Source organism: Cherax quadricarinatus, chromosome 45, assembly GCF_038502225.1.
Source record: "Cherax quadricarinatus isolate ZL_2023a chromosome 45, ASM3850222v1, whole genome shotgun sequence".
In the NCBI taxonomy this organism is placed as follows: Eukaryota; Metazoa; Arthropoda; class Malacostraca; order Decapoda; family Parastacidae; genus Cherax; species Cherax quadricarinatus.
The window spans coordinates 17,222,226-17,247,122 of record NC_091336.1 but is presented as its reverse complement, the minus strand read 5'-3'; the positions used below and the strand labels follow the sequence as shown (position 1 = coordinate 17,247,122).

At 39.2% G+C, this 24,897-nt stretch overlaps 1 protein-coding gene across 2 annotated transcripts in view; it reads right to left on the bottom strand.

The window, feature by feature from the left end:
* Positions 1-24,117, bottom strand: part of LOC128694811 (activating signal cointegrator 1 complex subunit 2) — a 49,764-nt gene extending 25,647 nt beyond the window's left edge. For both annotated transcript variants that reach the window (XM_070094342.1, XM_070094343.1), the window contains exons 1-5: positions 23,883-24,117; positions 22,485-22,574; positions 11,150-11,310; positions 9,974-10,154; positions 9,630-9,827 (exon numbers count right to left, since the gene is read on the bottom strand). In XM_070094342.1, the coding sequence (XP_069950443.1) occupies positions 9,630-9,827; positions 9,974-10,154; positions 11,150-11,310; positions 22,485-22,574; positions 23,883-23,969 (717 nt within the window). In that variant the 5' untranslated portion in view covers positions 23,970-24,117. The remainder of the gene's footprint in view (positions 1-9,629; positions 9,828-9,973; positions 10,155-11,149; positions 11,311-22,484; positions 22,575-23,882) is intronic.
* Positions 24,118-24,897: the final 780 nt, after the last annotated feature.

The window sequence follows — 24,897 nt, the reverse complement described above, 5'->3', positions numbered from 1 at the left end:
GTGTTTATCACATGCCTTAACTTTTTTTTATGAGAAATGATCAAACATGTTTAAGACCTAAAAATATAGCTGTCTACAACATATTTATGTCAAAATTACTTTCTATCAATTTTGTGTTTCATGTGTGTATTATTTAAATACAGGAGGCCCTCCACATTCGCAAGGGTTAAGGGATCAAGAACCTCGTGAATCTTGAAAATCAGCGAATGTTTAGTGCGCAAATATGATATAGAGAATTATAATAGTACTGTACTGTAGTGTTTGCGAATGTTTTGATGTACAAATATATTGTAGGGAAATATATTAGTATTTACTTAGCCTGACAATACTGCTTCCTTAACTATTGAACCATGAACAATCGTAAAACACATGAAAATATTGTAAAATATTGTATATATATTTTTTTTTTTTTTTTTTTTTTTTTCAACAAGTCGGCCGTCTCCCACCGAGGCAGGGTGACCCAAAAAAGAAAGAAAATCCCCAAAAAGAAAATACTTTCATCATCATTCAACACTTTCACCACACTCGCACATTATCACTGTTTTTGCAGAGGTGCTCAGAATACAACAGTCTAGAAGCATACACATATAAAGATACACAACATATCCCTCCAAACTGCCAATATCCCAAACCCCTCCTTTAAAGTGCAGGCATTGTACTTCCCATTTCCAGGACTCAAGTCCGACTATATGAAAATAACCGGTTTCCCTGAATCCCTTCACTAAATATTACCCTGCTCACACTCCAACAGATCGTCAGGTCCCAAGTACCATTCGTCTCCATTCACTCCTATCTAACACGCTCACGCACGCTTGCTGGAAATCCAAGCCCCTTACCCACAAAACCTCCTTTACCCCCTCTCTCCAACCCTTTCGAGGACGACCCCTACCCCGCCTTCCTTCCCCTATAGATTTATATGCTTTCCATGTCATTCTACTGTGATCCATTCTCTCTAAATGACCAAACCACCTCAACAACCCCTCTTCTGCCCTCTGACTAATACTTTTATTAACTCCACACCTTCTCCTAATTTCCACACTCCGAATTTTTTGCATAATATTTACACCACACATTGCCCTTAGACAGGACATCTCCGCTGCCTCCAACCGTCTCCTTGCTGCTGCATTTACCACCCAAGCTTCACACCCATATAAGAGTGTTGGTACTACTATACTTTCATACATTCCCTTCTTTGCCTCCATAGATAACGTTTTTTGACTCCACATATACCTCAACGCACCACTCACCTTTTTTCCCTCATCAATTCTATGATTAACCTCATCCTTCATAAATCCATCCGCCGACACGTCAACTCCCAAGTATCTGAAAACATTCACTTCTTCCATACTCCTCCTCCCCAATTTGATATCCAATTTTTCTTTATCTAAATCATTTGACACCCTCATCACCTTACTCTTTTCTATGTTCACTTTCAACTTTCTACCTTTACACACATTCCCAAACTCATCCACTAACCTTTGCAATTTTTCTTTAGAATCTCCCATAAGCACAGTATCATCAGCAAAAAGTAACTGTGTCAATTCCCATTTTGAATTTGATTCCCCATAATTTAATCCCACCCCTCTCCCAAACACCCTAGCATTTACTTCCTTTACAACCCCATCTATAAATATATTAAACAACCATGGTGACATTACACATCCCTGTCTAAGACCTACTTTTACCGGGAAGTAGTCTCCCTCTCTTCTACACACCCTAACCTGAGCCTCACTATCCTCATAAAAACTCTTTACAGCATTTAATAACTTACCACCTATTCCATATACTTGCAACATCTGCCACATTGCTCCTCTATCCACTCTATCATATGCCTTTTCTAAATCCATAAATGCAATAAAAACCTCCCTATCTTTATCTAAATACTGTTCACATATATGCTTCAATGTAAACACCTGATCTACACATCCCCTACCCACTCTAAAACCTCCTTGCTCATCCGCAATCCTACATTCTGTCTTACCTCTAATTCTTTCAATTATAACCCTACCGTACACTTTTCCTGGTATACTCAGTAAGCTTATTCCTCTGTAATTTTTACAGTCTCTTTTGTCCCCTTTCCCTTTATATAAAGGGACTATACATGATCTCTGCCAATCCCTAGGTACCTTCCCCTCTTTCATACATTTATTAAACAAAAGTACCAACCACTCCAACACTATATCCCCCCCTGCTTTTAACATTTCTGTCATGATCCCATCAGTTCCAGCTGCTTTACCCCCTTTCATTTTACGTAATGCCTCACGTACCTCCCCCACACTTACATTCTGCTCTTCTTCACTCCTAAAAGATGGTATACCTCCCTGACCAGTGCATGAAATTACTGCCTCTGTTTCTTCCTTAACATTTAAAAGTTCCTCAAAATATTCTCGCCATCTACCCAATACCTCCATCTCCCCATCTACTAACTCCCCTACTCTGTTTTTAACTGACAAATCCATATTTTCCCTAGGCTTTCTTAACTTGTTTAACTCGCTCCAAAATTTTTTTCTTATTTTCATTAAAATTTCTTGACAGTGCCTCTCCCACTCTATCATCTGCTCTCCTTTTGCACTCTCTCACCACTCTCTTTACCTTTCTTTTACTCTCCATATACTCTGCTCTTCTTATAACACTTCTGCTTTGTAAAAACCTCTCATAAGCTACCTTTTTCTCTTTTATCACACCCTTTACTTCATCATTCCACCAATCACTCCTCTTTCCTCCTGCCCCCACCCTCCTATAACCACAAACTTCTGCCCCACATTCTAATACTGCATTTTTAAAACTATTCCAACCCTCTTCAACCCCCCCACTACTCATCTTTGCACTAGCCCACCTTTCTGCCAATAGTCGCTTATATCTCACCCGAACTTCCTCCTCCCTTAGTTTATACACTTTCACCTCCCTCTTACTTGTTGTTGCCACCTTCCTCTTTTCCCATCTACCTCTTACTCTAACTGTAGCTACAACTAAATAATGATCCGATATATCAGTTGCCCCTCTATAAACATGTACATCCTGGAGCCTACCCATCAACCTTTTATCCACCAATACATAATCTAATAAACTACTTTCATTACGTGCTACATCATACCTTGTATATTTATTTATCCTCTTTTTCATAAAATATGTATTACTTATTACCAAATTTCTTTCTACACATAGCTCAATTAAAGGCTCCCCATTTACATTTACCCCTGGCACCCCAAATTTACCTACTACTCCCTCCATAACATTTTTACCCACTTTAGCATTAAAATCCCCAACCACCATTACTCTCACACTTGATTCAAAACTCCCCACGCATTCACTCAACATTTCCCAAAATCTCTCTCTCTCCTCTACACTTCTCTCTTCTCCAGGTGCATACACGCTTATTATAACCCACTTTTCACATCCAATCTTTATTTTGCTCCACATAATCCTTGAATTAATACATTTATAGTCCCTCTTTTCCTGCCATAGCTTATCCTTCAACATTATTGCTACTCCTTCTTTAGCTCTAACTCTATTTGAAACCCCTGACCTAATCCCATTTATTCCTCTCCACTGAAACTCTCCCACCCCCTTCAGCTTTGTTTCACTTAAAGCCAGGACATCCAGCTTTTTCTCATTCATAACATCCACAATCATCTCTTTCTTATCATCTGCACAACATCCACGCACATTCAGACTTCCCACTTTGACAATTTTCTTCTTCTTATTCTTTTTAGTAATCTTTACAGGAAAAGGGGTTACTAGCCCATTGTTCCCGGCATTTTAGTTGACTTTTACAACACGCATGGCTTACGGAGGAAAGATTCTTATTCCACTTCCCCATGGATATAAAAGGAAAATTAATAAGACCAAGAACTATTAAGATAAAATCAAAGAAAACTCAGATGAGTGTGTATAAATAAATGTGTACATGTATGTGTAGTGTGACCTAAGTGTAAGTAGAAGTAGCAAGACATGCCTGTAATCTTGCATATTTATGAGACAGACAAAAGACATCAGCAATCCTACCATCATGTAAAACAATCACAGGCTTCGTTTTACACTCACTTGGTAGGACGGTAGTACCTCCCTGGGTGGTTGCTGTCTACCAACCTACTACCTATATATATGTTATGGCTTAATAACAAATAATAAACAAACAAAACACTCACCACTCATAAGGTTAGGCAGATGAACTCTGATGACTTGTGATGATGATGACAATGACAATGATGATGGTGATGATAGTTAGCCATGCAGTTACTGATGACAGTTGAATGGTGGTGATTATATGGAGTGTAACTGCATTTGTTTGGTAAATATGATTAGGCGGCTGGACATTCGCAAATGTTCGAAGCTCACGAAAGTGGAACTTGCGAAAGTGGAAGGCTAGCTGTATACATATTTTCATCAGTTCTCCATGGGGAAGTGGAACAGAATTCTTCCTCCATAAGCCATGCATGTTGTAGGAGGCAACTAAAATGATGGGAGAAAGGGACCAGTAACCCCTTCTCCTGTATACATTACTAAATTTAAAAAGAGAAACTTTCGTTTGTCTTTTTAGGTCACCCTGCATCAGTAGGATACGGTCACTTTGTTGAAAAAAAAAAAATCATCAGTACCTTTTAAAAAACATTTTCATCTGTTCTTCTGACAACTTTACAATCTTGAACATCTTTCTGAAAAATTTGTTCCCTTACCTCTCTTATCTATCTTCCTATATACACAACAACATTTCCCACTCAGCAGTAGGTGTGCAGCCACTGTATCAGTCTCTTTCAACTACGTACTCATGTTCTATTATTTCTATCACATATTTTGTACCTTCTATATTAACCCTTTGACTGTTTTGGTCGTATATATACTACTTACGAGCCACCGTTTTTGACAGTAGACCCCCGCATAACGATATTAATCCGTTCCTGAGAGCTCATTGTTATGCGAAATTATCGTTATGCGAATGAATTTTCCCCATAAGAAATAATGGAAATCAAATTAATCCATGCAAGACACCCCAAAGTATGAAAAAAAAAATTTTTACCACATGAAATATTAATTCTAATACACACAAACTGAAAAAGACATGCACAGTTACATGACACTTACCTTTATTGAAGATCTGGTGATGATTGATGGGATGGGAGGAGGAGAGAGTCTTAGTGTTTAGAAGGGGAATCCCCTTCCATTAAGACTTGAGGTGTCAAGTCCTTTTCCAGGGTTATTTCCCTTCTTCTTTTAATGCCACTAGGACCAGCTTCAGAGTCACTGGAGTTCTGTCGCACAACATATCTGTCCATAGAGGCCTGTACCTCCCGTTCCTTTATGACTTTCCTAAAGTGGTTCACAACATTGTCAGTGTAATAGTCACCAGCACGGCTTGCAATAGCTATGTTAGGGTGATTGTCATCAAAAAAGGTTTGCACTTTAAGCCACATTGCACACATTTCCTTAATCTTTGAAGTAGGCAACTTCTTCAATTTCTCTCTCCCCTCCTCCGAAGCAGTTTCCTCAGGTGTGGCCTCATGCTGTTGAAGATGGTCTAGCAGCTCATCAGTGGTTAGTTCTTCATTGTCCTCCTCTACCAACTCTTCCACATCATCCCCACTAACCTCCAACCCCAAGGACTTTCCCAATGCCACAATGGATTCCTAAACTGGCATAGGATTCCCAGGGTTAGCCTCAAACCCTTCAAAATCCCTTTGGTCTACACATTCTGGCCACAGTTTCTTCCAAGCAGAGTTCAAGGTCCTCTTAGTCACTCCCTCCCAAGCCTTACCTTGGATATTAAAGTGATCTCTCCAAAACTCTCTTAGAGTCAATTGAGTTTCTGAGGTCACTACAAAGCACCTTTCAAACAGAGCTTTTGTGTACAGTTTTTTGAAGTTTGCAATAACCTGCTGGTCTATGGGCTGCAGGAGAGGAGTGGTATTAGGAGGCAAAAACTTCACCTTAATGAAGCTCATGTCCCCACAAAGTCGCTCTGCCACGTCTGTAGGATGACCAGGGGCATTGTCTAACACCAGGAGGCACTTAAGGTCTAATTTCTTTTCAGTTAGGTAATTTTTCACATTGGGGGCAAATGCTTGGTGTAACCAGTCATAGAAAAAGTCCCTAGTGACCCATGCCTTACTGTTTGCCCTCCACAGCACACACAAATTAGCCTTGAGGATATTCTTTTGCCTGAACGCTCTGGGAGTTTCAGAGTGATACACTAATAAAGGCTTCACTTTGCAATCACCACTAGCATTGGAACACATGAGAAGAGTAAGCCTGTCTTTCATAGGCTTATGTCCTGGGAGTGCCTTTTCCTCCTCAGTAATGTAGGTCCTGCTTGGCATTTTCTTCCAAAACAGGCCTGTTTCGTCACAATTAAACACTTGTTCAGGTTTCAGTCCTTCACTGTCTATGTACTCCTTGAATTCATGCACATATTTTTCAGCTGCTTTGTGGTCCGAACTGGCAGCCTCACCATGCCTTACCACACTATGTATGCCACTACGCTTCTTAAATCTCTCAAACCAACCTTTGCTGGCCTTAAATTCACTCACATCATCACTAGTTGCAGGCATTTTTTTAATTAAATCCTCATGCAACTTCCTAGCCTTTTCACTTATGATCACTTGAGAGATGCTATCTCCTGCTATCTGTTTTTCATTTATCCACACCAATAAGAGTATCTCAACATCTTCTATCACTTGCGATCTCTGTTTCGAAAACACAGTTGAACCTTTGGCAAGAACAGCTTCCTTGATTGCCGTTTTCTTGGACACAATAGTAGCGATGGTTGATTGGGGTTTACTATACAACCTGGCCAGCTCGGAGACACGCACTCCACTTTCATACTTAGCAATGATCTCTTTCTTCATCTCTATAGTACAGTGTAATTCTCACCCTTATTCCTGTAGGGTTGGCACTAGAAGCTTTCTTGGGGCCCATGGTCACTTATTTTGCAGATAAAATCACCAAAAACACTGTAATAATATGAAATGTTCTGATTGTATGCTTGGATGTTACCGCAGAGGCTGGCTGGTAAACAATGCCACCGGCGGAACATGTGAGGCTGGCTCAGGCCGCACATTAGACGCGTCTCGGACGAATAGCATTGAGCGGGTTTTTTAGCGGTATGCGAGGCAAAATCTTAGCGATAAAATGTATCGGTATGCGGATTTAACGTTATGTGATGCCAACTGTATGCAGGGGTCCACTGTACTCAAATTCTAGCGGCTTCAAATCAAGTAGGTGAAAGCTGGTAGGCCCACATGTGAGAGAATGGGTCTGTGTGGTCATTGTGCACCATATAAAAGAAATCCTACAGCACCCAGTGCATAATAAGAAAAAAAAAAGCCGACCATTTTTTTAATTAAAATGCTGACTTTGTGGTCTATTTTCGTATAGTATTTATGATTGTATTCTCGTTTTCTTGGTCTCATTTGATAGAATGGAAAACATATTATAGAAATAGAGGTGATTTTCATTGGTTTTACTACAAAAAGAACCTTGAAATGGAGCTCAAATTAGGGGAAATCTTTGATTTTTGGCAATGTTCAAATGTAAACAAATGATGTCATTTTCCAATAAATGTCCAAGTAGCCATTCTAATATGAAGTCATGAATGGGTTGACATTATTTATACAATTATTACCATATTGCAGTAGTCTGCATAACAGTAAATCTTCTATTTTTTGAGTAAAAAATTCAAAATAGAAAGAAAGATTAATATCAGAGAGGCCTGGAGACATGACTGATGAACAAAGAAATTGTTATTTTAGAGCTAGGAATGTCTGCATTGTTCATTCTGGACTATTTTGAAATTGTCATATTTTTTTAATTTTCGTGAAATTGGCCAAATTGCAAATTTCTGACCATGTTATTGGGTAGTTGAAATTGGTAAATGGGCAGTTTCTTGTACTCAATCGATAGAAAAAATAAAGTTCTTAAGAAAGAGCTATGAGTTTAGTCGACTGGAACAGCGGAATTAGCCGTAAACAGGGCCCAAAGTGGTCGAAATCACCAATTCGTAAATATCACCAAGGTCACTAACTTCGCGAGAGCACGATTCCGTCAATTTTCCATCAAATTTCGTTCTTTTGGTGTCATTACAATCAGGAAAAGATTCTCTATCATTTCATAAGAAAATATTATTTTTTTCACCAGGAGACACCTCAGGATTTGGGGTTGTGACAGTCAAGGGGTTAACAGTACACAGAAGAATTTGAGTAGAACCTCTCCAGCAATATACAGTATAACAACCTATTTGTTTAGACTCTCTTAACTTATCTAGCCATATCACTTTATACTTTGCCCTAGTGAATACTGGTCTTCCTTTGGGGATATAAAAATTTAAAACCCTCTCAAGATATTTCATTTGGAAAATTCTCACCTTCCAATTCTTCTAAAATAAAACTTGAATTCCATTCTTTCAAACATCATGGCAAAATAAAGTTGATATGTTAGCCAAGAAGAGTATCGAGAAGGAGAATGTAGAATATAACTTTGGTATAACTGTGTCTAGCATTAGGAATAATATTAGGAGAGAAGTAAATAATGAAAATGATTGTTATAGGAATGCAGTTAGAAGCCTGAGTAGATCTATAACCCACTATGATAACATGAACGTAGATAAGTATGTTTATGGAGCAACTTGCAATGTGAACAGACTGACTGATGTTGTAGTGGCCAGGCTTAGGCTTGGTTACAAGTACTTCTGGCAGTTTGGGAGACACACAGATGATGATCAAACTAAATGTAAATTATGTGATCAGGCATATGGTCACTCTCTTGAACACTATGTGCTTAATTGTCCACTTATTGAGGAATACAGAGACAGACAGTATAATAACCTATGTGACATGTCAAGATATCTTATTAATGAAAATAAGATACCAGATATACTAAGCAAATTTCCTAAATTTGCTTGTAACAGATAAGTGAACTATAGATATGTAGATATAAATTCATATGTATTCCTGTTAACCCTTTGGGGCCTAGTTCCTAGGCCTTTGGTGTATCCATATGCTCTCGCGCTACCGTCCACAGGATGGATATGGGGTGCACAATAAACTAGCCCGGTGGCAAAATCTAATCTAATCTAAACATCATGGCTGTCATATCATTTTCTCTTTCTCGTGATCTTCCTGTATTCTCTAAAGAACCATTACAAAACCTATAAAATATAGCTAAAAGCATTTAGGATAATTTCTCTAAGAATCTGATCCAGCCAGATTTTAAATGAAAATTATAATCACAGCTATGATTTATTATTGATAATAAGCTATGATTTATTATTGATTAAAGCTGTAAATCTGAACACACTGGGATTATAATACACAAAAATTCATAAAATTATTGGACAGAAGAGAATGACTGAATACTCATATACTCTACAGCATTTTTATGTTCTTTACAAAAATTTCGTGAATTCATGTCTGATGGTGTGTGACCAATAAATGAACAAATCCAGCCATATTATAAACATGTTGATACATTGATTGACATGAGGGCCTGGAACACTATAAATCCCAGTTCAATTCTTGCAAGAGCAAAATATTTTCTGTCAGTACAGCACTTTATCTAAATGTTTTCTGTAGAAGTAACTGACACAACAGTCCTACCAATATATTGCTTACTTAAAAAAACAAAAACAAAAAACTTACCTGACATATGGAAGACACTGCTTGAGAAAGATCATTGTAATATTTGGGCTGTTGTGTGAAAATATTATAGACCATTTTAGCCAATAGTTGACCATTCGTAGGACCATAAAGCAAACACAGGTCTAGAAGCTTGCATATATCAAACATGTAGTTTTCATAAATAATATCTCCAAATACTCCAGGTGTTATGTGACATGTCTGAAATAAAATAAGAGAGAATGGTAAGTACTGTATGTTTCATTACCATTAAGTAAACTACACTACTAAAAATTACAATTTTAATGTATTCAGAAATTCATAACTGTGAACAAGATAACTTTCTTGAAAACTATGTGACGCCTTACCTTAGATTCTTTGTAGGTCGCCATGCGAACGTAATTCAAAAACACCAAATGATGTATGCTTTCAACAACAGGTCTAGAATAATCGTCCAAGATAACATCATCGTACCATCTGAAACCACTGGTGATGTATGATTCCAAACACTCATGGACTGCTGGGTCATACACCATTTGAGACCAAAATCTGATAAGAAACAATTGGATTATTAATTCCTAGTATAACTAAATAAGTGATATTGTCCAATCAGATAGCTGGAGTTCAAGATAGATTTGTTACTACAAATTATTTAGACTTTTGAATATTACGAATATCAAAGAAATGAGGTCATACAGTATAAAAGCAAATGGTAATATGAGTAAGCATTAAAAATAAAGGTAGTGAATAGTCACCACAGGTAATCAAGATATTTTCGATTGGTTTAAGTGGGATGATGATCTCTTTCAATACGCAGTGAAAAGCTGTCAAGAGTTAGTGCATTATTTGTGATCAAGGACACACATCGATCATCTGAGGCCCTAAGCTATGTCAAGTTTTAAGAGGCCCAAAAATCTGAATATCAAGCTAGGTAACAGTTAGGGTTTCTAAATTGTAGTATAGTAAACTGTTGCAAAAGCTCAACCTGCTAATGATGCTTTTGTATTACCTGCAGGGTTAACTAAAATGAATGGTAAAAAATAATTTTTTTCCATGCTGACTGTTTCCCTTCAAGGTAGGGTGACCATTTGAACAGTAAAACTCCCAGTCATATTTTAGATTGCAAGCAAAGCACTTCCCACCTCCAGAACTCAAGTCTATCTGCTTTTTAAAAACTGAGCTAAGGGGGACTGCTTTGTAGTGCAATTCCTTCCAGTAAATTTCCTTATAGGTACCCTAGGCAGATATTAAATGTTCTTCCAAACTGCAGCCTTCATCTAGGTTTGGATTCGTAACCTCTGCTATGTGGGCCAAGTGGTTAACAATCATGAAAAAGTGAGTCAGCCTCTTTGTGGGCAGCTGATGTGATTCCATAAGGACATCTTCCTCCTTTTGTGTGAGCCTTAGAAAGTTCTCTAGCGACAGTTTTCTTTATGGTCTTACTCAAATATTTATATGGAAACCTCCCATATATCAAAGTTTGAGTGAAAAAATACCATAAATCATTTAACTATGAAAATTAAACAAACATGCTTATTACTCACTTGTGATGGGGAAGGCTAAGTAGAGTCTGCAAATCTTGTTCCAAAAATTCCATTTGTTCTAGCCATGATTCGCGAGCTCCAGGAGGAAGAACACCATTATCATCAGGTAGTGGTGGTGGAACATACTTGATATAGGTACCCTTCTGTATCCAGGCTATGTGCTGCATTGGAATATATTATTATTATTATCACACTGGCCGATTCCCACCAAGGCAGGGTGGCCCGAAAAAGAAAAACTTTAACCATCATTCACTCCATCATTGTCTTGCCAGAAGGGTGCTTTACACTACAGTTTTTAAACTGCAACATTAACACCCCTCCTTCAGAGTGCAGGCACTGTACTTCCCATCTCCAGGACTCAAGTCCGGCCTGCCGGTTTCCCTGAACCCCTTCATAAATGTTACTTTGCTCATACTCCAACAGCACGTCAAGTATTAAAAACCATTTGTCTCCATTCACTCCTATCAAACATGCTCACGCATGCCTGCTGGGAGTCCAAGCCCCTCGCACACAAAACCTCCTTTACCCCCTCCCTCCAACCTTTCCTAGGCCGACTCCTACCCCCCCTTCCTTCCACTACAGACTGATACACTCTTGAAGTCACTCTGTTTCGCTCCATTCTATCTACATGTCCGAACCACCTCAACAACCCTTCCTCAGCCCTCTGGACAACAGTTTTGGTAATCCCGCACCTCCTCCTAACTTCCAAACTACGAATTCTCTGCATTATATTCACACCACACATTGCCCTCAGACATGATATCTCCACTGCTTCCAGCCTTCTCCTCGCTGCAACATTCATCACCCATGCTTCACACCCATATAAAAGCGTTGGTAAAACTATACTCTCATACATTCCCCTCTTTGCCTCCAAGGACAAAGTTCTTTGTCTCCACAGACTCCTAAGTGCACCACTCACCCTTTTCCCCTCATCAATTCTATGATTCACCTCACCTTTTATAGACCCATCCGCTGACACGTCCACTCCCAAATATCTGAATACATTCACCTCCTCCATACTCTCTCCCTCCAATCTGATATCCAATCTTTCATCACCTAATCTTTTTGTTATCCTCATTACCTTACTCTTTCCTGTATTCACTTTTAATTTTCTTCTTTTGCACACCCTACCAAATTCATCCACCAATCTCTGCAGCTTCTCTTCAGAATTTCCCAAGAGCACAGTGTCATCAGCAAAGAGCAACTGTGACAACTCCCACTTTATGTATGATTCTTTATCTTTTAACTCCACGCCTCTTGCCAAGACCCTCGCATTTACTTCTCTTACAACCCCATCTATAAATATATTAAACAACCACGGTGACATCACACATCCTTGTCTAAGGCCTACATTTACTGGGAAATAATTTCCCTCTTTCCTACATACTCTAACTTGAGCCTCACTATCCTCGTAAAAACTCTTCACTGCTTTCAGTAACCTACCTCCTACACCATACACCTGCCACATTGCCCCCCATCCACCCTGTCATACGCCTTTTCCAAATCCATAAATGCCACAAAGACCTCTTTAGCCTTATCTAAATACTGTTCACTTATATGTTTCACTGTAAACACCTGGTCCACACATCCCCTACCTTTCCTAAAGCCTCCTTGTTCATTTGCTATCCTATTCTCCATCTTACTCTTAATTCTTTCAATAATAACTCTACCATACACTTTACCAGGTATACTCAACAGACTTATCCCCCTATAATTTTTGCACTCTCTTTTGTCCCCTTTGCCTTTATACAAAGGAACTATGCATGCTCTCTGCCAATCCCTAGGTATCTTACCCTCTTCCATACATTTATTAAATAATTGCACCAACCACTCCAAAACTATATCCCCACCTGCTTTTAACATTTCTATCTTTATCCCATCAATCCCAGCTGCCTTACCCCCTTTCATTTTACCTACTGCCTCACGAACTTCCCTCACACTCACAACTGGCTCTTCCTCACTCCTACAAGATGTTATTCCTCCTTGCCCTATACACGAAATCACAGCTTCCCTATCTTCATCAACAATTCCTCAAAATATTCCCTCCATCTTCCCAATACCTCTAACTCTCCATTTAATAACTCTCCTCTCCTATTTTTAACTGACAAATCCATTTGTTCTCTAGGCTTCCTTAACTTGTTAATCTCACTCCAAAACTTTCTTATTTTCAACAAAATTTGTTGATAACATCTCACCCACTCTCTCATTTGCTCTCTTTTTACATTGCTTCACCACTCTCCTAACCTCTCTCTTTTTCTCCATATACTGTACTCTTCCCTCCTTGCATCACTTCTACTTTGTAAAAACTTCTCATATGCTAACTTTTTCTCCCTTACTACTCTCTTTACATCATCATTCCACCAATCGCTCCTCTTCCCTCCCGCACCCACTTTCCTCTAACCACAAACTTCTGCTGAACACTCTAACACTACATTTTTAAACCTACCCCATACCTCTTCGACCCCATTGCCTATGCTCTCATTAGCCCATCTATCCTCCAATAGCTGTTTGTATCTTACCCTAACTGCCTCCTCTTTTAGTTTATAAACCTTCACCTCTCTCTTCCCTGATGCTTCTATTCTCCTTGTATCCCATCTACCCTTTACTCTCAGTGTAGCTACAACTAGAAAGTGATTTGATATATCTGTGGCCCCTCTATAAACATGTACATCCTGAAGTCTATTCAACAGTCTTTTATCTACCAATACATAATCCAACAAACTACTGTCATTTTGCCCTACATCATACCTTGTATACTTATTTATCCTCTTTTTCTTAAAATAAGTATTACCTATAACTAAACCCCTTTCTATACAAAGTTCAATCAAAGGGCTCCCATTATTATTTACAACCTGGCACCCCAAACTTACCTACCACACCCTCTCTAAAAGTTTCTCCTACTTTAGCATTCAGGTCCCCTACCACAATTACTCTCTCACTTGGTTTAAAGGCTCCTATACATTCACTTAACATCTCCCAAAATCTCTCTCTCTCCTCTACATTCCTCTCTTCTCCAGGTGCATACACGCTTATTATGACCCACTTTTCGCATCCAACCTTTACTTTAATCCACATAATTCTTGAATTTACACATTCATATTCTCTTTTCTCCTTCCATAACTGACCCTTCAATATTACTGCTACCCCTTCCTTTGCTCTAACTCTCTCAGATACTCCAGATTTAATCCCATTTATTGGAATATAGTCATCAGCAAAATATAACTAGAGCAATAAAGTGTTCTAGTTCACTGACAGGAAGAATTATAAACCTAATCATGAGGAGATAAAATATCTTTTACATATACTAATGTACGTGGGTTTGAGTTGCCATGTCAGCAAACCCCACAGCAACAGTAATACAGTATTTTACTGTGTGGTGTGTGAATTTGTTAGTTTGAGATGATACAGTGTCAATATACCATCATCTGAATTGGTGATAAACTGACAACTCAAATTATCTCAGTGGTGTTGTGTGCCTGACTGGTCACACAGTCAGTCTGCTACAATACTGCTATGTCGGGTACTTATTATTGTATTTAAGGTAAAACAATGAACTCATGGGGGATAGGGGGAGTCACACAGCACCTGAGGAATGGAAAATAATAAAAATTTCATCCAAACAAGTGGAGGGTCATTCTGGTTTCCTGGATTAAGAGCCCTTCACCTTTGAAAGGTATCCTTAGGAATAATACCTATAGTTGTTGAGCCAATGCTTCTAATTCTAAATGTATATCATTAATTTTCAATAATGCATTAGCCTTAATTTTTCTTTTATCTCAATGGCCATCTCCTGCCAAGGAAGGTGACCAAAAGAAAAAAAAAAAAACAGGTTTTAGTCCCAAGAAGCTACCATATTTTGTTTATTTTTTCAAAATGCAAATCAAGTTGCTAAATACACATAAGGTCCTGAAATGACGATTTTTTTTTTTTAATGTAGGGTACATACTGTACGAGCTGGTGTCCATGTGAAACATAAGATTGTGTGTATAAAATAGCAGACAATGGCTAATAAATGGGACTAAGGTACTTCCATGAATCAGTTGGAATACAAACCATACCACGGATGGGGTTAGAACCCACGATCAGAGTCTCAAAACTCCAGATCGTGGGTTCTGACCCCACCCGTGGTATGGTTTGTTTGCAATCGTGTCATTACGATTTTGTGAGTCAGTTGGAATACTATACGATACACATAATCCTGTATATTATACAGCTGAACCCTGTAATTCATGGCAGTAAAGTTCCTGGAGGTTACATGAATCCTGAAGCTGAGGAAAATAAAAAGTTTTGAATGTCTGAATTATTTAAACACAATATTGCAATATTGGTAGTAGGTTGGTAGACAGCAACCACCCAGGGAGGTACTACCGTCCTGCCAAGTGAGTGTAAAACGAAAGCCTGTAATTGTTTTACATGATGGTAGGATTGCTGGTGTCTTTTGTCAGTCTCATAAATATGCAAGATTACAGGCATGTCTTGCTACTTCTACTTACACTTAGGTCACACTACATATACATGTACACATTTATTTATACACACTCATCTGAGTTTTCTTTGATTTTATCTTAATAGTTCTTGGTCTTATTACTTTTCCTTTTATATCCATGGGGAAGTGGAATAAGAATCTTTCCTCCGTAAGCCATGCGTGTTGTAAAAGTCAACTAAAATGCCGGGAACAATGGGCTAGTAACCCCTTTTCCTGTAAAGATTACTAAAAAGAATAAGAAGAAGAAAATTGTCAAAGTGGGAAGTCTGAATGTGCGTGGATGTTGTGCAAATGATAAGAAAGAGATGATTGTGGATGTTATGACTGAGAAGAAACTGGATGTCCTGGCTTCAAGTGAAACAAAGCTGAAGGGGGTGGGAGAGTTTCAATGGAGAGGAATAAATGGGATTAGGTCAGGGGTTTCAAATAGAGTTAGAGCTAAAGAAGGAGTAGCAATAATGTTGAAGGATAAGCTATGGCAGGAAAAGAGGGACTACAAATGTATAAATTCAAGGATTATGTGGAGTAAAATAAAGATTGGATGTGAAAAGTGGGTTATAGTAAGCGTGTATGCACTTGGAGAAGAGAGAAGTGTAGAGGAGAGAGAGAGATTCTGGGAAATGTTGAGTGAATGCGTGGGGAGTTTTGAATCAAGTGTGAGAGTAATGGTGGTTGGGGATTTCAATGCTAAAGTGGGTAAAAATGTTATAGAGGGAGTAGTAGGTAAATTTGGGGTGCCAGGGGTAAATGTAAATGGGGAGCCTTTAATTGAGCTATGTGTAGAAAGAAATTTGGTAATAAGTAATACATATTTTATGAAAAAGAGGATAAATAAATATACAAGGTATGATGTAGCACGTAATGAAAGTAGTTTGTTAGATTATGTATTGGTGGATAAAAGGTTGATGGGTAGGCTCCAGGATGTACATGTTTATAGAGGGGCAACTGATATATCGGATCATTATTTAGTTGTAGCTACAGTTAGAGTAAGAGGTAGATGGGAAAAGAGGAAGGTGGCAACAACAAGTAAGAGGGAGGTGAAAGTGTATAAACTAAGGGAGGAGGAAGTTCGGGCGAGATATAAGCGACTATTGGCAGAAAGGTGGGCAAGTGCAAAGATGAGTAGTGGGGGGGTTGAAGAGGGTTGGAATAGTTTTAAAAATGCAGTATTAGAATGTGGGGCAGAAGTCTGTGGTTATAGGAGGGTGGGGGCAGGAGGAAAGAGGAGTGATTGGTGGAATGATGAAGTAAAGGGTGTGATAAAAGAGAAAAAGGTAGCTTATGAGAGGTTTTTACAAAGCAGAAGTGTTATAAGAAGAGCAGAGTATATGGAGAGTAAAAGAAAGGTGAAGAGAGTGGTGAGAGAGTGCAAAAGGAGAGCAGATGATAGAGTGGGAGAGGCACTGTCAAGAAATTTTAATGAAAATAAGAAAAAATTTTGGAGGGAGTTAAACAAGTTAAGAAAGCCTAGGGAAAGTATGGATTTGTCAGTTAAAAACAGAGTAGGGGAGTTAGTAGATGGGGAGAGGGAGGTATTAGGTAGATGGCGAGAATATTTTGAGGAACTTTCAAATGTTGAGGAAGAAAGGGAGGCGGTAATTTCATGCACTGGCCAGGGAGGTATACCATCTTTTAGGAGTGAAGAAGAGCAGAATTTAAGTGTGGTGGAGGTACGTGAGGCATTACGTAGAATGAAAGGGGGTAAAGCAGCTGGAACTGATGGGATCATGACAGAAATGTTAAAAGCAGGGGGGGATATAGTGTTGGAGTGGTTGGTACTTTTGTTTAATAAATGTATGAAAGAGGGGAAGGTACCTAGGGATTGGCAAAGAGCATGTATAGTCCCTTTATATAAAGGGAAAGGGGACAAAAGAGATTGTAAAAATTATAGAGGAATAAGTTTACTTCAAAACGTATCCCAACACCTGAAACCCATTCTCTTTGCTGACGACACGACTTATGTCATCTCTCACCCTAATCTTGCCACCCTCAACACCACTGTTAACGAGGAGCTGATCAAAATATCGACTTGGATGACAGCCAATAAACTTACGCTTAACACTGACAAAACCTACTATATTATGTTTGGTAGCAGAGCAGGAGATGCACAAATTAACATTAAGATCGACAACACTCTAATTACCAGACATAATGAGGGCAAATTCCTAGGCCTATACCTTGACAACAACCTGAATTTCAGCACCCATATCCAACATATAACCAAAAAAGTATCCAAAACAGTTGGGATCCTCTCCAAGATATGATACTACGTGCCGCAAAATGCCCTTCTCACACTATACCACTCACTTATTTATCCATACCTCACCTATGCTATTTGTGCTTGGGGATCAACTGCAGCAACACACCTAAAGCCAATAATAACCCAACAAAAAGCTGCAGTAAGAATAATCACTAAATCCCATCACTGGCAACACACCCCCCCACTCTTCATAGATCTAAACTTACTCCCTGTTCAGTACATCCACACTTACTACTCTGCAATCTACATCTACAGGACCTTAAACTCCAATATCAACCTTGACCTAAAATGCTTTCTTGATAGTTGTGACAGAACCCACAGGCATAACACCAGACACAAACATCTCTACGACATTCCCCATGTCCGACTAAACCTTTACAAAAATTCAATGTATGTCAAAGGCCCTAAAATCTGGAACACCCTACCTGAGAACTCTAGAACTGCAGACACATTCATTACCTTCAAAACTACCATTAGAAAACATCTTATCTCCCTGATAAACCCCATCAACTAACTACACGAATACCACCTGGTGGTTCACACTTACACTCACCCATTTGACCATAAACAGAAATATTAATCTCAATCTTAAAATAATGAATCCTATGATACTCCAATACTGAAACTATGTACTGTGCCAAAACAAAAGCATTCACATTGCTAAACTCACAAACTAGTATTTAGTCACTTAGCCATAATACCAACTTACCTCATAATTTGTAATATTTCAAAATAAAGAATTACACTAAGTCTGCCCGAAATGCCTAGCCATGCTAGGCGTTCTAGTGGTACACTCTGTAATCATTATTTAACTACATGTAAACCACACAACAACCAAATTCTGTAAATTCAACATTGTAATCTTTATAGAGAATAAACTTTGAATTTGAATTTGAGTATACCAGAAAAAGTATACGGTAGGGTTATAATTGAAAGAATTAGAGGTAAGACAGAATGTAGGATTGCGGATGATCAGGGAGGCTTCAGAGTAGGTAGGGGATGTGTAGATCAAATGTTTACCTTGAAGCATATATGTGAACAGTATTTAGATAAAGGTAGGGAAGTTTTTATTGCATTTATGGTTTTAGAAAAGGCATATGACAGAGTGGATAGAGGAGCAATGTGGCAGATGTTGCAAGTATATGGAATAGGTGGTAAGTTACTAAATGCTGTAAAGAGCTTTTATGAGGACAGTGAGGCTCAGGTTAGGGTGTGTAGAAGAGAGGGAGAATACTTCCCGGTAAAAGTAGGTCTTAGACAGGGATGTGTAATGTCACCATGGTTGTTTAATATATTTATAGATGGGGTTGTAAAAGAAGTAAATACTAGGGTGTTTGGGAGAGGGGTGGGATTAAATTATGGGGAATCAAATTCAAAATGGGAATTGACACAGTCACTTTTTGCTGATGATACTGTGCTTATGGGAGATTCTAAAGAAAAATTGCAAAGGTTAGTGGATGAGTTTGAGAATGTGTGTAAAGGTAGAAAGTTGAAAGTGAACATAGAAAAGAGTCAGGTGATGAGGGTATCAAATGATTTAGATAAAGAAAAATTGGATATCAAATTGGGGAGGAGGAGTATGGAAGAAGTGAATGTTTTCCAATACAGTGGACCCTCGAGTAACGCTATTAATCCGTTCCTGAGAGCTCATCGTTAGTCAGAATAATCGTTAGTCAAGTTAATTTTCCCCATAAGAAATAATGGAAATCAAATTAATCCATGCAAGACACCCAAAAGTATTGAAAAAAAAAAATTTTAACACATGAAATATTAATTTTAATACACACAAAATGAAGAAGACATGCACAGTTACATGACACTTACCTTTATTGAAGATCTGGTGATGATTGATGGGATGGGAAGAGGGGAGTGTGTTGATGGTCTTAGTGTTTAGAAGGGGAATCCCCTTCCATTAGGACTTGAGGTGGCAAGTCCTTTTTCGGGGTTACTTCCCTTCTTCTTTTAATGCCACTAGGACCAGCTTGAGAGTCACTGGACCTCTGTCGCACAACATATCTGCCCATAGAGGCCTGTACCTCCCGTTCCATTATGAGATTCCTAAAGTGTTTCACAACATTGTCAGTGTCACCATTAAACACTTGTTCAGGTTTCAGTCCTTCACTGTCTATGTACTCCTTGAATTTCTGCACATATTTTTCAGCTGCTTTTTGGTCCAAACTGGCAGCCTCACCATGCCTTATCACACTATGTATGCCACTACGATTCTTAAATCTCTCAAACCAACCTTTGCTGACCTTAAATTCACTCACATCACCACTAGTTGCTGGCATTTTTCTAATTAAATCGTCATGCAACTTCCTAGCCTTTTCACATATGATCGCTTGAGAGATGCTATCTCCTGCTATCTGTTTTTCGTTTATCCATACCAATAACAGTCTCTCAACATCTTCTATCACTTGCGATCTCAGTTTCGAAAACATAGTTGCACCTTTGGCAAGAACAGCTTCCTTGATTGCCGTTTTCTTGGCCATAATAGTAGCGATGGTTGATTGGGGTTTTGTGTACAGCCTGGCCAGCTCGGAGACATGCACTCCACTTTCATACTTAGCAATGATCTCTTTCTTCATATCCATAGTAACTCTCACCCTTTTTGCTGTAGGGTTGGCACTAGAAGCTTTCTAGGGGCCCATGGTGACTTATTTTGCAGGTGCAATCACTAAAAAGGCTGTGATAATATGAAATGTTCCGATTGTATGCTTGGAAGCGACCGCGGTGGCTGGCTGGCTTGTAAACACTGGCCAGAAGTGGACGCGTCTCAGACAGAACGAATAGTGTTGGTCGAGTTTTTTAGCGCTAATCGAGGCAAAATTTTTGCGATAAAATGTATCGCTAGTCAGATTTATCGTTAATCGATGCCATCGCTGGTCGAGGGTCCACTGTACTTGGGAGTTGACGTGTCGGCAGATGGATTTATGAAGGATGAGGTTAATCATAGAATTGATGAGGGAAAAAAGGTGAGTGGTGCATTGAGGTATATGTGGAGTCAAAAAACGTTATCTATGGAGGCAAAGAAGGGAATGTATGAAAGTATAGTAGTACCAACACTCTTATATGGATGTGAAGCTTGGGTGGTAAATGCAGCAGCGAGGAGATGGTTGGAGGCAGTGGAGATGTCCTGTCTAAGGGCAATGTGTGGTGTAAATATTATGCAGAAAATTCGGAGTGTGGAGTTAATAAAAGCATTAGTCAGAGGGCAGAAGAGGGGTTGTTGAGGTGGTTTGGTCATTTAGAGAGAATGGATCAAAGTAGAATGACATGGAAAGCATATAAATCTATAGGGGAAGGAAGGAGGGGGAGGGGTCGTCCTCGAAAGGGTTGGAAAGAGGGGGTAAAGGAGGTTTTGTGGGCTAGGGGCTTGAACTTCCAGCAAGCGTGCATGAGCGTGTTAGATAGGAGTGAATGGAGACGAATGATACTTGGGACCTGACGATCTGTTGGAGTGTGAGCAGGGTAATATTTAGTGAAGGGATTCAGGGAAACCGGTTATTTTCATATAGTCGGACTTGAGTCCTGGAAATGGGAAGTACAATGCCTGCACTTTAAAGGAGGGGTTTGGGATATTGGCAGTTTGGAGGGATATGTTGTGTATCTTTATACGTATATGCTTCTAAGCTGTTGTATTCTGAGCACCTCTGCAAAAGCAGTGATAATGTGTGAGTGTGGTGAAAGTGTTGAATGATGATGAAAGTATTTTCTTTTTGGGGATTTTCTTTCTTTTTTGGGTCACCCTGCCTCGGTGGGAGACGGCCGACTTGTTGAGGAAAAAAAAAAAAAAATTGCCTAATCTGCTTAATAATGATATTCTTAAGAAACAATGAGCAAATATTGAATAAAATCTTATGGTTATTTTTTTCAGTTTACAAGTTGTGTGCTGTGGCCTGGTTGGTAATGCACTCATCTCATACACTGAGCATCTGTGGTTCGATCCCCAGCATGGGTGGAAACGTTGGACATGTTTCCTTACACCTGCTGTCGCTGTTCACCTAGCAGCAAGTAGGTACCTAGGTGTTAGTCGACTGGTGTGGGTAATATCCTGGGAGACATGATTAAAGAACCTTCGTGTAAATAAGACAGACAGTCCTCAATGATGCACTCGACTTTCTTGGGGTATCCCAGGTCAGTACCTGACCAGCTGGACTGTGGTTCGTACATTGGTTTGCATGTGGCCAATGGTAACAACCTGGCTGATCAGGTCCTGATCCACCACAAGACCTGGTCACAGACCGGGCTGCAGGGGCATTGACCCCTGAAACCCTCTCCAGGTATACTCCAGATGCCTAACACTCCAGGTTAAAAACCCAAAGAAATCTCATCTATATCGAGACCAATTAAAAATGTGAAAAACTGAAGGTATCTGTAAAAAGGCTTTCAGTAAAAATGTACAATCAAATTATGCAGAGTATGAAGAACGTGAATTCTGGGGTTTGGCTGTATAATAAACACCAGCCGATACATGCAGGTCTATGTACAGTATTAGCCTCCCCCCCTTTTTTTTTAGATGACAAACAAAAGTTACCGAACTGTGACCTCACTCTTTATTAAATAAAAGGTAACACATTATTACTCACCAGTGCTGGCACTCTTTTATCAACAATGCCTGCACCACCACATGTAACAAATTTCTTATCGAGAGGCTCTCCAACCACTTCACCCTCGTCCTGAAGTAAAATAAAGCATTTACAATAACTTTCTAAACTAAAATATACCATTTTACAAAATTGAGTATCATACATAACATTGGTTAAAAAATATTGCATTTCAAATATAATTTATACAATACTGTATTTTGTAATTACTGACCATAGTAATTTAATTAATGAAGAGATGATCACAATTACACAGTTTATTGTACAGGGGTGGCACCAAACAAAAGCAAAAGTTTATTTCTTTGCAAAGCATACAATGTGTGTTGACATTTCATACTTTGATTGGTACAAAGAAGCCACTATCATGCCGAGGCATTTCAGGCACAAAGGGAGGCATGGGGGGGGCTTCAGTTGTCAAAAATTCCCTCTGCCCTCCCCCCAAATAAAAACACTAAATAATGCTAATACTGCTGCTTCAAAACAAGTCTCATAGCTTCCCTTCCAACCAGACAGGTATCCCTAAGCTTCCCCAGTATTATTATAATCAAAAAGAAGCGCTAAGCCACAAGGACTATACAGCTTAAGCCTCCCCAGTATGAGAATTCTGACTCTGTCTGTTTTCACAACAGTGTGCCTTAAATATACTGTACTGAATATACAGACAGCTCTCTTACAAAGCTCCTTTATATAGTTTTTTTTTTTTTGTAAAGTTCATTGTTGACTAAGACATGTGCAACACCTGGGTATCTTTATTTCAGAGAAGACACCCAGGTGTTGCATGTGTTTTATTCATCAACTTGCCAATGTTGTGTATCGTTAATACTAAAATACATTTTTTACCATCAATATTATACCTGTAGGGGTCATACAGCACTTGAGGATGATTATAATCAAAACTATATGCTAAACCCACAGGGTCATACAGCGCAAAGCACTTGAAGAATGGGAGGCACTCAGGCATGATCCAAGGAAGAGTGGGCAGCATTAAGTCCTTGAATCAAGAACCCTTGACCAGCATGAATGAACCACAAATCCAGGGCAAATTTTTATCATATTTACGTGGAAGTGGAAGTAAATTTAATTGAGTACTGGTATACATATGTATAATTATCATAGTATAAATTACCTAGGATAAGCCTAAAACGCTAAAGTGACTTATTTCCATCAGGGTCCTTGAATCAAGGGACCTTGAAAGGTAATTTTTTATTATGTTTGCGTGGAAGTGCTAAACCATAAATGGCCATACACCATTTGGGGAATTAGAGGCAATTATGGTCGAGCTAAGCGTAGAAAAGTCCAGTTCCTTGAATCAAGAGCCCCTCGCCAGCATCAAGATACCTCCATCGAGGAGCATAAAGGGTAAATCAAGTGTCGACTAACCTTCCTCTTCTCACAGACGTTAATGTTCCTCTGTCTGTCACATTTAGGTCTGGCACCACCCTTGGGTATGGCACCAGTGTTGCTCATGGCTGCTAAATACCCAGACTGCTGTGTGGAAGAACAGCTGCTGGATCACGGCTACACTCACTAACACAGTGTACAAACATCTGTATTTATACCCTCAATAAGGCTCACTTTGCAGTGACACCACAAGTTGTAATAAGCTTCTAACAAGCTGCTGTAGCAACTTTGTTATAGATTCCAGCTGGGGAGGAATTATCTGGCGTGACTCCCCCCGTCAATATGAACAGACTGTACTATCTTGCACCAGTTTAAAACAAGTACAGTAAGTTAGAGTCACGGTGGCCGTGGAAGCTGCACCAACAGTGTTATTATCACGGTCAGTAAATTATTGTTGCTGTTGGGGGTTGTTAAGAGCCATCAATGCTTACATATTAAGGAGCCCTGGGCAAGTAAATAGCCGAGTGTATTGATTTATAATTGCACAATTTCTAGATAATTACAATTATATTACATAATAATATATGTAAAAATTACTTAGGATAACCAAAACAAGCAAAATCAAAGTAATTTATTTCCACTGTGGTCTCTGGGTCTTGACTCCTGGGAGTCCGGGGAAAGAAAATATTGCACAAATAAGAGCGGTAATTATAAAGGAAACAACTTTTTCTCCGGAAAGATAAATGGGAATAATAAGTTCTTAATTAGTTTAGGTGGATTGCCTACTTGAACCCCGGCAGAACCAGACACCCGCACATCAGAGTCAACAACAACAGGGTTTTCTATGGCTTTGAACGTATGAAGCCCCGACCAGTTGCCGGAGGGTTGATGGTGAGGACAAATGTTCATGAGAGAAAATAGAGAAAATTCGTCACTGATGCATAAGGCAAGAGTAGAGTGGTAAGTCCACAGTCCAGCAGACAGGCCCAGCGTACAAGTCCATAGGTCTAGTGGACCTCAGTCCTAAACACCGGCAGTCAGACCCTTCACTGAG